Raw genomic sequence first — 14,205 nt, 5'->3', positions numbered from 1 at the left:
TTGGACCAAGGCTGTAATAATTGCTGAACCTTTGGTGGCCGTGCCTTCTGTTGCCTAGGCCCTAGCTCTAGAATTCCCTGCATAAACCTCTCCACCTCACTACCTCTCTTTTCTGCTTTAAGACGCTCCTTAAAACCTGCCCTAATTTCTCCTTATGTGGCTTGGTATGAAGTTTTTTTGTCTTAAAATACTCCTGTGCAGCGCCTTGGGACATTTTACTACGTTAAAGGCACTTTAGAAATACAAGTTGTTGTTATTATAAGGTTGGCTTATTCTCAACTTCCCTATGTTGTAGTGGACAAGCGTCTCCATGGTTACCAGTTGCGTTGGACGCACGCCGCGCTCCACCCCGTCCCGGCAGGTGACGCAAGAAAACAAACTCCTCCCTCCGGACGGAAATAGCCAATGGGCGACGCGCTCGCTGGGGAGCGACGAACCGTTTCAATTTAAACGGGGTGAGGAGTGTCTGCAGGGTCCTAGTGTCCACCCGACTGCCGTTAAACATTCCGCTCCCTTCACACAAAGAGCACCTGCAACCGACACCATCGGCTTCGTAGTGCTGGTTCCGGCCTTGGTGCCCCGCCTCGGCGGGGGCGGAGACTCCCGGTGTCTGGCGATGGCGGCCGCCGGCTCCGGCTATTTCCAGCGGGTGGTGGAGCGGCGCGGCGGCTCGGAGCTGCGGATTAAGCAATGCAGCGCCGGTGATGTGGGCTGTGTGGTGTGGGATGCGGCGCTGGTGTTGGCCAAGTACCTGGAAACCAGCGGCTTCTATCGGGACGGCCTCCACGCCTTTACCGGCAGGAGCGTGCTGGAGCTGGGCGCGGGGACCGGAGTGGTGGGGCTGATGGCTTCTGTTCTGGGGTAAAGTTCATCTCTACTGGCTTTATTCATCGGGGAGAAAGCATTAGCGGCGACGATACTGCTGCGGGCGTGGGGGCGCACAAATAAATGTGGATCCGTTACTAAATACATCGGGAGGAATTAGAGCTTTGTTGCTGCTTTGAGCATCTTGCAAACATCCCTTTTAAGATGTTTGTAACGTGGTGACAGGATGTAAAGCACTGGAACAGGCCATTCGGCTCAAATGGTCTTTGCTCGCGTTTATGCTCCACACAAGCCTCTTCTAACCCTACTTCATCTAACCCTATCAACATATACTTCTATTGCTTTCTCCCTTGTTTATCTAGCTTCGCCTTGGATGCATCTACACCATTTCCCTCAACTGCTCTTTCTCGTGTGCTCCACAGTCTAACCACTCTCTGGGTAAAGAAGTTTCTCCTAAATCTATTGGTTTTATTAGTGACTATCTTGTATTTATGGCCCCTAGTTTTGGTCTTCCAACACGAGGAAACCTCTTTTCTACGCCTACCTTATCAATTTCATAATCTTAAAGATCGCTATCGAGCCACCCCTCAACTTTTCTAGAGAAAAGACCCCCAGCCTGTTCAGTGGCACTGGAGATGGCTCCTTGTGACTTTTCTCAATGTGCTTGCTATCTCTTGGCAAGTCCTGCTCCCAAATTGGCACTCGCTGTAACCATTCCCAGCTGTACTTGTCCTCCCAAGAACCTGTGGAAATGGGTGGGTGGCTGATATTTTATTTGAAGAAAGATGAAGACTACCAGAGCTAAGTAAGTTGTCTGGAAAATGCAACCAGTAGAATACATCACTCTAAACCAAGTACTGAATGTTACAACCCCCATGCCCCCTCAGGCAATATATGATTCATTCTGCAAGCCACTGGGTGAGTTGCAACAACATGACCAGCTTTACCCAATGTCTTAAGGCCATATATCAACAACAACTTGCATTTATATAACTCCTTTTTTTTAATGTAGTAAAACATCCCAAGGTGCTTCACAGGAGTGTTATTGGACAAAATTTGACAGGTGTACCTAAAATTTGATTGAGACAGAAGATCAGCCATGATCTCATTAAATTGTGGAGCAGGCTCAAAGGGCTGAATGGCCTACTCCTGCTCCTATTTCTTATGTTCTTAATCACTACATGTGATGTAGGGAATGATAGCATAGTGGTTCTGTTACTGGACTAGTAATCCAGAGGCCTGGACTAATAATCGGGAGACATGAGTTCAAATCTCACTGGTAGCTGTGGAATTTAAAATTCTGTTAATTAAATAAATCTGGAATAAAAAGTAATCAGTAAGCAGACCATGAAACTACCGAATTGTTGTAAAAACCCATCTGGTTCACTGAAGTCCTTTTTTAGGGAAGGAAATCTGCCGTCCTTAGCTGGTCTGGCCTATATGTGACTCCAGACCCACAGCAATGTGATTGACTCTTAACTGCCCTCTGAAGTGGCTTAGCAAGCCACTCAGTTGTAACAAACCGCTACAAGAAACAATAATAAGAATAAAACAGGATTCAGACACGATAACGGCACAGCCAGCCTAGTCGACCCTGCAAAGTTCTTCTCACCAACATCTGGGGACTTGTGCCAAAATTGGGAGAGCTGTCCCACAGACTAGTCAAGCAACAGCCTGATATAGTCATATTCACAGAATCATACCTTTCAGCCAATGTCCCAGACTCCTCCATCACCATCCCTGGGTATGTCCTGTCCCACCAGAAGTGGTGGCACAGTAGTATCCAGTCGGGAATGAGTGGCCCTGGGAGTCCTCAACCTTGATTCCGGATCCCATGAAGTCTCATGACATCAGGTCAAACATGGGCAAGGAAATGTCCTGTTGATTACCACCTACTGCCCTCCCTTAGCTGATGAATCAGTATTCCTCCATGTTGAACACCACTTGGAAGAAGCACTGAGGGTAGCAAGGGCACAGAATGTATTCTGGGTGGGGGACTTCAATGTCCATCACCAAGAGTGGCTTGGTAGCACCGCTACTGACTGAGCTGGCTGAGTCCTCAATGACATAGCTGCCAGACTGGACCTGCAGCAGGTGGTGAAAGAACCAACATGAGGGAAAAAAACTACTTGAGCTCGTCCCCACACTGAGGACACCCTCCATCGTGTTGTGTGGCACTACCACCATGCTAAATGGGATAGATTCAGAACAGATCTAGCAGCTCAAAACTGGGCATCCATGAGGCGCTGTGGACCATCAACAGCAGCAGAATTGTATTCCACCACAATCTGTAACCTCATGGCCCGGCATATCCCTCACTCTACCATTACCATCAAGCCAGGCGACCAACCCTGGTTCAATGAGAAGTGTAGAAGAGAGCAGCACCAGGTGTACCTAAAAATGAGGCGCCAACCTGGGGAAGCTGCAACACAGGACTATATGCATGCTAAACAACAGAAGCAGCATGCAAGAGACAGAGCTAAGCAATCCCACAACCAACAGATCAGATCAAAGCTCTGCAGTCCTGCCACATCCAGTCGTGAATGGTGGTGGACCATTAAACAACCGGCGGGAGGAGGAGGCTCCATGAACATCCCATCCTCAATGGCGGAGCCCAGCACGCGAGTGCAAAAGACAAGGCTGAAGCATTTGCAACCATCTTCAGCCAGACGTGCCAAGTGGATCTCAGCCTCCTCTTGAGGTCCCCACCATCACAGAAGCCAGTCTTCAGCCAATTCTACGTGATATCAAGAAACGGTTGAGTGCACTGGTTACAGCAACTGCCAGGCAATCACTGTCTCCAACAGGAGAGCGTCTAACCACCGCCCCTTGACATTCAATGGCATTACCATCACCAAATTCCACAACATCAACATCCTGGGGGTCACCATTGACCAGAAACTTAACTGGACGAGCCACATAAATACTGTGGCTACAAGGGCAGGTCAGAAGCTGGGTATTCTGTGGTGAGTGTCTCATCTCCTGACCCCCAAAGCCTTTCCACCATCTACAAGGCACAAGTCAGGAGTGTGATGGAATACTCTGCACTTACCTGGATGAGTGCAGCTCCAACAACACTTAAGAACTCAACACAATCCAGGACAAAGCAGCCCACTTGATTGGCACCACCTTAAACATTCACTCCCTCCACTACTGGCGCAGCGTGTACCATCTACAAGATGCACTGCAGCAACTTGCCAAGGCTTCTTCGACAGCACCTCCCAAACCCACGACCTCTACCACCTAGAAGGGCATGGGAACACCGTCACCTCCATGTTCCCCTCCAAGTCACACACTATCCTGACTTGGAAATATATCGCCATTCGTTCATCGTTGCTGGGTCAAAATCCTGGAACTCCCTCCCGAACAGCACTATGGGAGTACCTTCACCATGTGGACTGCAGCAGTTCAAGAAGGCAGCTCACCAGCACCTTCTCGAGGGCAATTAGGGATGGGCAATAAATGCTGGCTTTGCCAGTGACGCCCACATCTCAGGAACTAATTTTAAAAAAAGACAGGTGATCAAAAGCTTAGTCAAAGAGGTAGATTTTATGGAGTGTTTTAAAGGAGCAGAGAGAGAGACTGAGTTTTCGGGAGGGAATTTCAGAAGGCATGGCCACCAAAGGTGGGTGATGGGAATCGGAGATGCACAAGAAGCTAGAATTGGAGGAACGCAAAGTTCTCAAGGTTGTAGGGCTGGAGGAGGGTACAGAGATGGGAGGGACGAGACCATGGAGGTATTTAAACGCCAGGATGAGAATTTTAAATTTGAGACGTTGCTAGACTGGGAGCCAATAAAGGTTAACGAGCACAGGGGTGATGGGTGAAAGGTATTTCATGCAAGTTAAGATACAGCCAGCAGAATTTTATGGAGGGTGGAAGATGCAAAGTTGACCGGGAAAGCATTGGAATAGTCAAGTCTGATGGTAACAATAGCATCGGTGAGGTTTTCAGCTGCAGATAAGCTGAGGTGGGGCGGGGACAGGCAATGTTATGGAGGTAGAAGTAGGTGCTTTTTGTGGTTAGAGGATATGGAGTTGGAAGCTTAACTCCGGGTCAAATAGGAGTATGCCTTTTTGACTGAGCTTTTAATCAACTATCCTAACATCAGTTCCTTTGGCTGGGTGTCAATTTTTTTATCATCTTATGCTCCTGTGAAACGCCTGGGACATTTTCTTATGTTAAAGGTTCTATATAAATGCACGTTGTTGTTAGGTTGCCATAAAATCAAAAAGCCATGTTTGGATGGTCTGGCCAGACCCCATTCCTTGTGTCATCCTCTGATCTAATATTAAGTGTGCTGTTTTCTCTGAAAAATGCAGATTGGTTTGTGTTGTTTGGCTAGAAGGGAGGCTCATTAGATTCTAAAGCAAAGAATTTACATGAGATTACTATTTCTGGTGTTCATCACTTGGTAGAGCTTTCTGCTGTCTTGGCCCCACCCTCTGAAACTCCTGACCTAAACTTTTTCCATTTTGTTATTTCCCTCCCTATCTTTAAAAGCCTACCTTTTTGACTGCCTGTAACCAACTCTTTTAAATGCTCTATCTATTGCTTGGTCTCTCTTGCTTCTATGTAAAGGTGCTATACAAATGTAAATTGTTAGGATCCTTACAGCCAAGAGAATCAGGTGACTTTCAACTATCAGTTTGGCTTAATATGGTTACAAGTTCCATAGCTGAGGCAGAACTGTGGTAATGCACCATGTCACTGAACCCTTGTGTTACAGTTATTATTTGTGGTTGTGCAAAATCAAATACAAGATCTTTTTTGAAGTTTTAGTTTTGATTTTAATTCTAAACTAATGTATTTCCTTCTGTTTTCTAGGGCACACGTCACAGTCACAGATCTTGAAGAGTTGCAGGATTTACTTAACATAAATATCAGTGATAACAAGCACTTGGTTACTGGTTCTATCCAAGCCAAGGTACTTAAATGGTTTGTACTTGTTTGACTTTCAAACTTCTCAACAAAAGAGTTTTCAACTATTTAACATAGTTTTCACATATTCAGAATAAAAGGGTAGGGATTCGGGTCACCTTTACCTCTGCTTCACTGAAAGTATTATGATTAGATACAGATTTGTGTTTGTGTGGAGGCCGGGAAGTAACCATTCATCATCCTCTACATAATCTAGCTTGTGAAGAGTGAATAATAAGTGGGAAGAGGGGAAACTATCACAGGGATTAGTCTTTTAAGATATTTGATGTTATCTCAGTTGAGACTTTATTGCCATAACTTTCTGTGAAGATACAGAAATGCTTCCCCTAGATCACTTCCATTAATTCCTTTTCTCTTTTTGTCAGTGTAGAAATATCTTTAGATGAGCAATTAATCTATCCCTTAGTACCAAGCTGTAATATCGTCCTACTGATACCAGAGGCCAATGACAGCTTTGGTTTCAGGAAAAGGAATTTTTAAGGTGGTTCTTCAAGTCTTATCAGCTAATCAAGGCGAGGAGAGCGAGCTGTCCTTGTACCACAGTGAAACTTGAACCCAAATAGAATTGTGAGTTTTGTCTTTCTCCAGCGTTTACTTTTCTTTCATTCTCGGTGTTCCTCTGAAAATGAACATAGTTTCCATTATGTGGATGCTAAAGATTGAATAAATCAAGATAAGTGTTATTGAATGCAATACTTGAGCAATCTGTGAACAAAAGCAAGTTTTGAAGCTTGTGAATGGTGTTCAGTACTGTTAACCACGGCGTCAAAAGCTACTTGCCCTAATGTTTGGTGTGTCTATGTATGTATGATTCATGAAACACTGTTTGGATTTATTGATCAGGCAGTCCGATCAATACGTCCATCACCACCTTGTTAATGCCTTTGGGTTAGAGTTCTGTGGTATAGAGAATAAACGTGGACTAGGAAAGATAAGTAATATATCTAGGTACAGTCTTTTAGTTAAATTCTTTTCCAAATAGTAAGCGCTCTCATGTTTGATCAGAGAATCAGAATATTCTTTTTTTGAAAGTATTTTTGAGAAATGGGGGAAGGGAGAATTAACTTGAATTTATGCAACACTTTATGCTCTCGGGGGCATCCCAAAGTGCTTCACAACTAACACATTATTTTTGAAGTGCAGTCACTGTTACGTAGGCAAATGTGGCAACCAATTTGCATACATGCAGATCCCACAAACAGCAAATTAAATAAATGTGGTTCTGGTGGGTGGTGATTGAGGGTGGTCAGGACAAAGGGAGAACACCTTGCTCTTTGAATAATCCATGGAATCTTTTACATCTATCTGAAACAGCTGGGGTGGGGGCTTAATTTAACATTTCATTTGAAAAGATGGCACCGCCAACAGTGTATCCCCTCTTTCAATACTGCACTGAAGTGTAGATCATGTAATCAAGTCCTAGAATGGGGCTTGAAGCCACAATGTTGTGACTGAGGTGAGCACTACCAACTGAGCCAAGCTGACACTTAATATGTAAAATTGTGCTTTGAATCTATTGAACAATCAAAAACTGAATGCAGAAAAGGATTGGTATCAAAATGTCTTTCAAGGATCTTGAGTTTATTTTGTTTGTGTCAATGACCTTTGCTAATTGAATGGTGTGTAGATGATGACTGCAGTCAAAAGAATGAGCAAGATTTTTCCAAAGTAGATAAGTTTAGTGTCTAAAGTTAACTATTTTGTTAAGATAGAGAAGAACTGTGCTAAGAAGAGCTAACTTGTTCACTGCCTGTTGTATACATAATGTTTAAACTTGGGTAAAATAGCTACCATTTTGTAGAGTGCCTAATGACTTCTTCATGTATTTGCAGTTATACTGTCACTTTTGTATCAATGTGTGTCGTGTTTTGGGGTGTGCTCTGGTATTGGGTGACATGCCAATCTTGGGATGAGCTGTGAGACTTCCTCTAGTTTGATGTAAAACCAGATTTTAAAGTGTTCATGTACTCTGTTGGGCCTCCTGGACACTTTATAAATGCAGTATTAATTCTTTTTAATCTTATGAGAGCATGGCACTGCTGTCTCTCCTAATGTTATAAAATAGCCACTGCAGGAGCATATAAGCAGGCTGTACAAATTATAGTCTTCTGTGTAACTATGGCCTTGCAGGCTGTGGTTCACACATTACAGGTCCTGGTTTAGACTGGCAAAAAGTAATCAAAAAGGCAAATTGAATGTTGGCCTTTATTTCAAGGGAGTTGGAATTCAGAAGTGAGGAAGTGATGCTTCAGACCTTGGTCAGACCCCATCTGGAATACTGCATTTGTTCAGTTTTGGGCATGGAACCTCAGGAAAGATATATTGGCCTCTGAGGGGGTACAGTGCAGATTCACCAGAATGACTTAAAAGGCTTAAAACATTAAATTATGAGGACAGGTTACATAAAATTGGCTCGTTAGATACAGAGAAACTATTTCTTCTGTTGGGGCAATCCAGAACAAGAGGGTATAATCATAAGATTAGAGCGACGCCATTTTGGAGTGAAATCAAGAAGCACTTTTGCACACACAGTTGTGAACATCTGGAACTCGCTCCCCCAAAAGGCTGTGGATGCTGGCTCAATTGAAATTGGCAAGACTAAGATAGATAGATTTTTGTTGGGTAGGGGTAGTAAGGGATATGGAATAAAGGTGGACAAATGAAGTTGAGGTACAGATCATCCATAATCTAATTGAATGGTGGAACAGGCTCGAGGGGCTGAATGACCACCTCCTTTTTCTATGATAGTGTAGTTTAACTGCAGCCTTAATGTTTCTGTACTGTGGTGTTTTTCAGGGGTGAAACTGTGAAAGACCTTCCACATGACCCAGACTACATCCTTATGGCAGACTGTATTTACTATGAGCAGGTATGTACTCCTGGGTTTTAAATAAAAGGGTAGCTTCCTGAACTAATCTGTACTTTGTAACGGGATTGTTCCTTAACTTGTTTTTAATTTAATACGTGCAATAAAAATGTTTTCACAGAAAAATCAAGTTGTACTGGTTGTGTTTTCTCATCAGGTGTAAAGACCAGATGATGGCTATGAATTCTGTCTGTGTAGTCAATTTAATAATAGTTCTTTATGCAGTATAAATATAACTTTCAATTTTGCATGTGTAAGAAATTTAAAAATATAATTCTTTGTGTAATGCAATAATCAAAATTAAATTTTGCATTGATGTAGCATTGAATTGAATGTGTATGGCTAATGTAGGTATGTGTGTTTAAAGTATAGAAGGGCTAAAGATGTTTACATCATAGAAGGAGGCCATTCAGCCTGCCATGTCTGTGCTGGCTCTCCATTAAAGCAACCAAAAACTAAACTCACAGTCTCTTCCTCTACTCTATTTTAAAATTTCACCTTTAAATTATGTCTGCACATATTTACAGTGTTTAAATATATCTTACCATGTTTAGTTAAGATGAGGAATATAAATTATTTTTTTCAGCTAGTCTTAAATTTAATGTTTAAGAATGTTTTCATAGAATTAAATGTGGCAAGAGTGTACAGAATGCTCACTTGTAAATAGATGTATTATAAATAAAAACAGAAAATGATGGAAACCTTCAGCGGGTCAGGCAGCATCTGTGTGAAAGGCAGAGAGGGTTAACCTTTTGCCAGAACTCTACCTTCCATTCTTCACAGATGCTGTCTGATCTGCTGAGTGTTTCCAGCATTTTCTGTTATTTCAGATTTCCAGCATCTGCAGTATTTTACATTATGCTGTATTTTAACCCTGAGACTGAGGGTAATCCCACCAAAATGACTGAATCCTTGAGTTGGCTGGTATTTGTAAAATTTCAGTTTACACACTTCTCAAACAAGCAGTAAAGCTACTCATTTCAAGAATAACATTTTAACACTAATTTTGCTTCTTTTTCTGTTTCTCTGTTCTTTCCCATTCTGCCAGTTATAATTTTACTTTTACTTTAGTTTTCATTTTTATATTATCCAACTTAATTTCTTAGCAAAAAAAATGTTTTGCAGTTTTTTTTAAATTGAAAGGCCACACAGCAGAGATTGACTTGGCCAATGATCAATACATAAAACGGCAAAATGGGTAGAACTGACAAATTAGTCTATTTATTGTTGGCACACAAAAGCTAATATGCTGAGATAAGTAAATTTATTTGTGGCATTAAGAGATTACAGTATCTCAATACTTTCTTATTACTGTATAGATCAGAGTCAACAATATTGTTAAGGTGACGACGAATCATCAGTGCTCATTGCCATTATTAAAAAAAATGGAATTAGCACATGAATAAAGTTGAAAAGATCTCAAGCAAGCTGTTTTGTTTGCCATTGACATTTTAAAGTAAAATAGCCATTTTAATTTCACATCAAATTATCCTTTGTGTTTTCATATGCATTCTCTAGTTTGAAGACCTTTTGTGCTTTTAAGTTTTCAGTTTTGTATGTGATTAAATTGCTACTTTGTTTAATATTTTCTTATCTTTATTAACCCATTTTAGGGTTTCTTACAATAATTGTACAATGTGCATTGCCTTACAGTGGCTGTTCAGGTTCTCCTACTTCGTATAAAAGTGGGTTTGAATAAGATGACATTTGTGATGTTGTCCAAATTATGTGTGTAGTTTAAACAATATACTGGTCTTGCAGTCTTTAGAGCCCCTGCTGAGGACTATGAAAGAGCTTGCAGGAAACAAAACCTGTATCATATGTTGCTATGAAGAGAGGACAGTGGGAAACAACCCTAAAATAGAGAATTGTTTTTTTGAGGTATGTTTTATATTAAAACAATTACCACATTTATTGGATTGGATTGTGATAAATGTAGCTCCATGGTTAATGTTATAGCTTAAATAGGTTTGAGATGTTGACAATAAACTAAAACTAGTTGCACACAAATTAAATTAAAAAAAAAAAATCCTATGTTTTCATTAAGTAGTATACTCAAAGGTGTTTTCCGAATCTCCAATCTACATTTGTTATAACCAAGATTTTGTAAGATGAAATGCCAGTTATTGGAAATTGATTATGCACCTTATTAAACTGTTACAGAACAAAATGAACTTGCCTCAAACCTGTGAGGAACTTGTCAGCAACAAATGACAGTAATGTCTGAGTACAGATACATGTATGTTACTAACAATGTGATGCAGCTCAGATTCAAACTCAGTATGAACATCTTCAAACTGATCCCCAGTGGTTCCAGCTTAGAACCAGAACATGACCTTAGTTAGGGATATTGTGTACGGTTTTGCATAGCCATTATAGAGAGAATATAATAGCAATGGAAAAGGTGTATGGTAGATTCACTAGAATCTTATCAGGTATAAGAAGTTATAGTTATGAAGGCAGACTTGAAGTTATGGCTTTTCCACTTTAGCTGAGAAGGTTAAGGGGTGACTTGATAGAGGTCTTCAAGATTATGAAGAGTTATAATAAGTTAAGCAGTGATTATTTCCATAGGTCACCTAGACAAGAGAAAGAGGGTATAACTTTAAGATAATCACCAAAATAATTAAAGGAGAGGCTGGAAAGAAATCTTATTAGCGTGTAGAATTCTCTGCCACAAGCTGTTGTTGAAGCAGAGCCTGTAAATAAATTATTTTAAAAGAGGATTAAATAGTTGCTTGAAAAATAAATATTAGAGGGTGTAGGGAACGAGCATTTGCTTGTGTAGTAGATATATAATATCTAGGATTTGATAGATGGCTTGTGGAGAAAAATCATGGGCCAAATGGTCTGCTTCTGTGGTGCAGCCTTCTGAGATCACTTGTAAAATGTAGAAAGAAAACAGCAGCAGTTTTCTTTTATTTTGTATAGATGATTGGATGCCTTTTCTGCTTGTAATTTCAATTAGTTTTCCTTAGTCGTTGGATCTAATGCCGGTTTAATTTTGATCAATTTTAAAAGGAAAAACATCTTTTCACCACTTGAGAGCCTGCTTGGTGACCTGTTCTCAAGTTGCTGTTAGCATGACTGTACTGTCTGGATACTAGGATGTGCAGTGGACTAGGCCTTGGTAACTTCTTTACTCAGACTTAACTGTAAAAAGATCAAATGAGATTTATGGTAAAATAACCATTTTAAACTCCGATGTGCTTGATTTATTGATTGCAATTTTTTGCGATGCTAACTTCCTTTTTTTATATCAGCTTTTGCAGACTGATTTTGAAATAGAAGAAATTCCATTGGACAGGCAAGATGAGGAATACAGAAGTGAAGACATTCATATTTTACACATAAAAAGAAAAAGACATTAGGGGATCTTTACCTTGAAATAAAAATTGCCACTGTTTGTTTTTGTTCTCAGACACAGGAGTAGCCAAAAAAAAGGTTGAACCCTGATGTGAGATGGGGCAATTCTTATTAAAGTTTTTATTATATATTATATATCTACTACACAAGCAAATGTAAAAACAGGTTTTTTATAGCCCACGAAGAGTGGTATTCAGCTCTGGATGTCACAAATGCATTTCTGTTCTTTATAGGACGTCATTGCATTGTTGTTTTCAACTGTCATCAATGATCTCTTTTCTAGCATTCATTCTCGGAAGTAATACAAGCTGCATGGTTTATGTTACAGATTTTTTTGTTTTTTGTTTTTGCTTTGAACGTGTAGTTAATGTGTACAATAACTATATATAAATATCAGATGCTGTAGGAGGGCGGTGTTCAGTCTCTGGTTTCTGCTTGTGGTTCATGAACAGCTTGAGCTTTGCTGTCATGGTTTGTGACATTGAGACAACCTTGTTTGATGTTGGGTATATCGTCTGCTGAGTCCAAATGTGAACGTTAGGGAATGTTCAGTCAGACCACTGGTGCCTTCCTAAACCATTGTTCTTTTTGTTCTTTATGCAGTACTAAAAAGCAAATCGCATTAAAAAGTGTTGGTTGATTTTCAACAGTGGTTGAGTGGTTTTATTGATCGCGTTTGAAAAGCACTGAATTAACTTTTTGAAATATTAATGTTCACAATATATTCAGCACAGCATTGGAAATGACCTGAGAATTCGATTAATTTCTATAATTTTGAAATTGTTTAATAATTACACAATTTATGTTGCACTTTAACTTACTTGAGCTATTAGCCGTTTAGATGCAGACACTAAGGGCTGGATTTTGTCATTGGGGGCGGGTCGGGTGTTCGGCGGGTCCCGCCCCCACCTCTGATGTGAGGAGGGATAATTTAGTGATTTTTGCCCTTATTGGGCACTTGATTCCCAGAGTGTGGGAACCCCTGGCCCAATGAGTCTTTTGGTCCTGAAACTCGCCTCTGATGACGTCATTTATGCAGCTGCCTTTAAGGCCTGCAAGCAGCCTTGGTTCATTTTATGCCTTACAACTTTTTTTGGGGAGACTTCTGAGGGATTTGTGGTGCACAGATGTCAAGCTCAAGGTCCAAGTCCGCACCCTGCTTTGATGAGGACTCCCTGCAAGCTCTGTTGGAGGGAGCCAGAGCTCAGAAAGAGGTGTTGTTTCCTTCCTCTGGGAGGAAAGAACCTCCCTAGCAGACCAAGGCTGTGTGGCTGCAAGTGGTACAGGAGGTGAGTGCCTTATCAATGTGCAGCAGAACCTGGCTGCAGTGCAGAAAGAGGTTTAATGACCTTCTCCACACAAGAAAAGTTAGTATGACATCACCATGACCCTCAATCTGCTCCCCATTGCCTCTCATCACCAGCACTCTGCATTGTCAACCTCCTCCTCCACATCCCACTTGACCCTTACATCCCTGCACCCTTAACCATTCCCTCTCTCTATGTACACATTCACTTAACTATTCGACTATGCTGCCCTCACACTCCCTATCACTGTGATGCTATGACAACAACTTGCAACACACAGGGAGGGCCCTTGGTCTTGGGACCTCACTCTATCTTTGGGTCCTTCTAAGCATCTGTGATATGGATTCTCTACACTCACTCCATCATTCTCACTCAAACTCCACTTGTGTCCCTCATTGCAGGAAAAGAGTGCTCACAATAAGAGGGAAAGGGCGAAGACAGGAGGAGGGTCACCCTCAATAGCCCATCTTACCAGCGCAGAGGAGGCGGCCCTCGAGATCGTGGAAGTCGAGGAGGATGTGCAAGTGGGGGACAGACAGACGGGCGCATCAGAGCAAGCTGGTGACAGAATAGTTTTTCATCTCTCTCATTGACATTGCATGAGTGACTGATATTGATTCTGATGCTCTTAACAGATTGACTTATGATGATCTGCACAATTCCATGTGCATGCAACATTTATCTCACATGTCTAACTTTCCTTTACTCCCCCACAGGACCATTGACAGCCCCCCTCCCCACTGTCCAGGAGGAACAGCCTGAGCCACAAGATTCCTCAGAGGAAGCTGCAACCTCTGAGGGCGTAGCGTCTGCAGAATTAAGCACACCCAGCACCAGCGCAGACGCACCTCGGTGGGACCTTCGGGACATAGAGTAGTGTTGTCACCTGGTGTATCACAG

General features: G+C 41.6%; 1 protein-coding gene across 2 annotated transcripts; it reads left to right on the top strand.

The window, feature by feature from the left end:
- Positions 1 to 461: 461 nt before the first annotated feature.
- vcpkmt (valosin containing protein lysine (K) methyltransferase) lies at positions 462 to 12,645 on the top strand. 2 transcript variants are annotated; one of them, XM_086003135.1, is made up of 5 exons: positions 462 to 861; positions 5,653 to 5,763; positions 8,563 to 8,635; positions 10,394 to 10,513; positions 11,896 to 12,645. In XM_086003135.1, the coding sequence occupies exons 1-5, from the start codon at positions 617 to 619 to the stop codon at positions 12,001 to 12,003; spliced, it is 657 nt and encodes a 218-aa protein (XP_085859261.1). In that variant the 5' UTR covers positions 462 to 616; the 3' UTR covers positions 12,004 to 12,645. The 2 variants fall into 2 exon arrangements, with proteins under 2 accessions (XP_085859261.1, XP_085859262.1); XM_086003136.1 differs by lacking the exon at positions 10,394 to 10,513.
- The last annotated feature ends 1,560 nt before the right edge of the window (positions 12,646 to 14,205 follow it).

Source organism: Somniosus microcephalus, chromosome 12 (assembly GCF_052327205.1).
Source record: "Somniosus microcephalus isolate GS21.2 chromosome 12, FLI_Smic_1.0, whole genome shotgun sequence".
NCBI lineage: Eukaryota > Metazoa > Chordata > Chondrichthyes > Squaliformes > Somniosidae > Somniosus > Somniosus microcephalus.
This window is presented reverse-complemented; position numbering and strand designations above follow the sequence as displayed.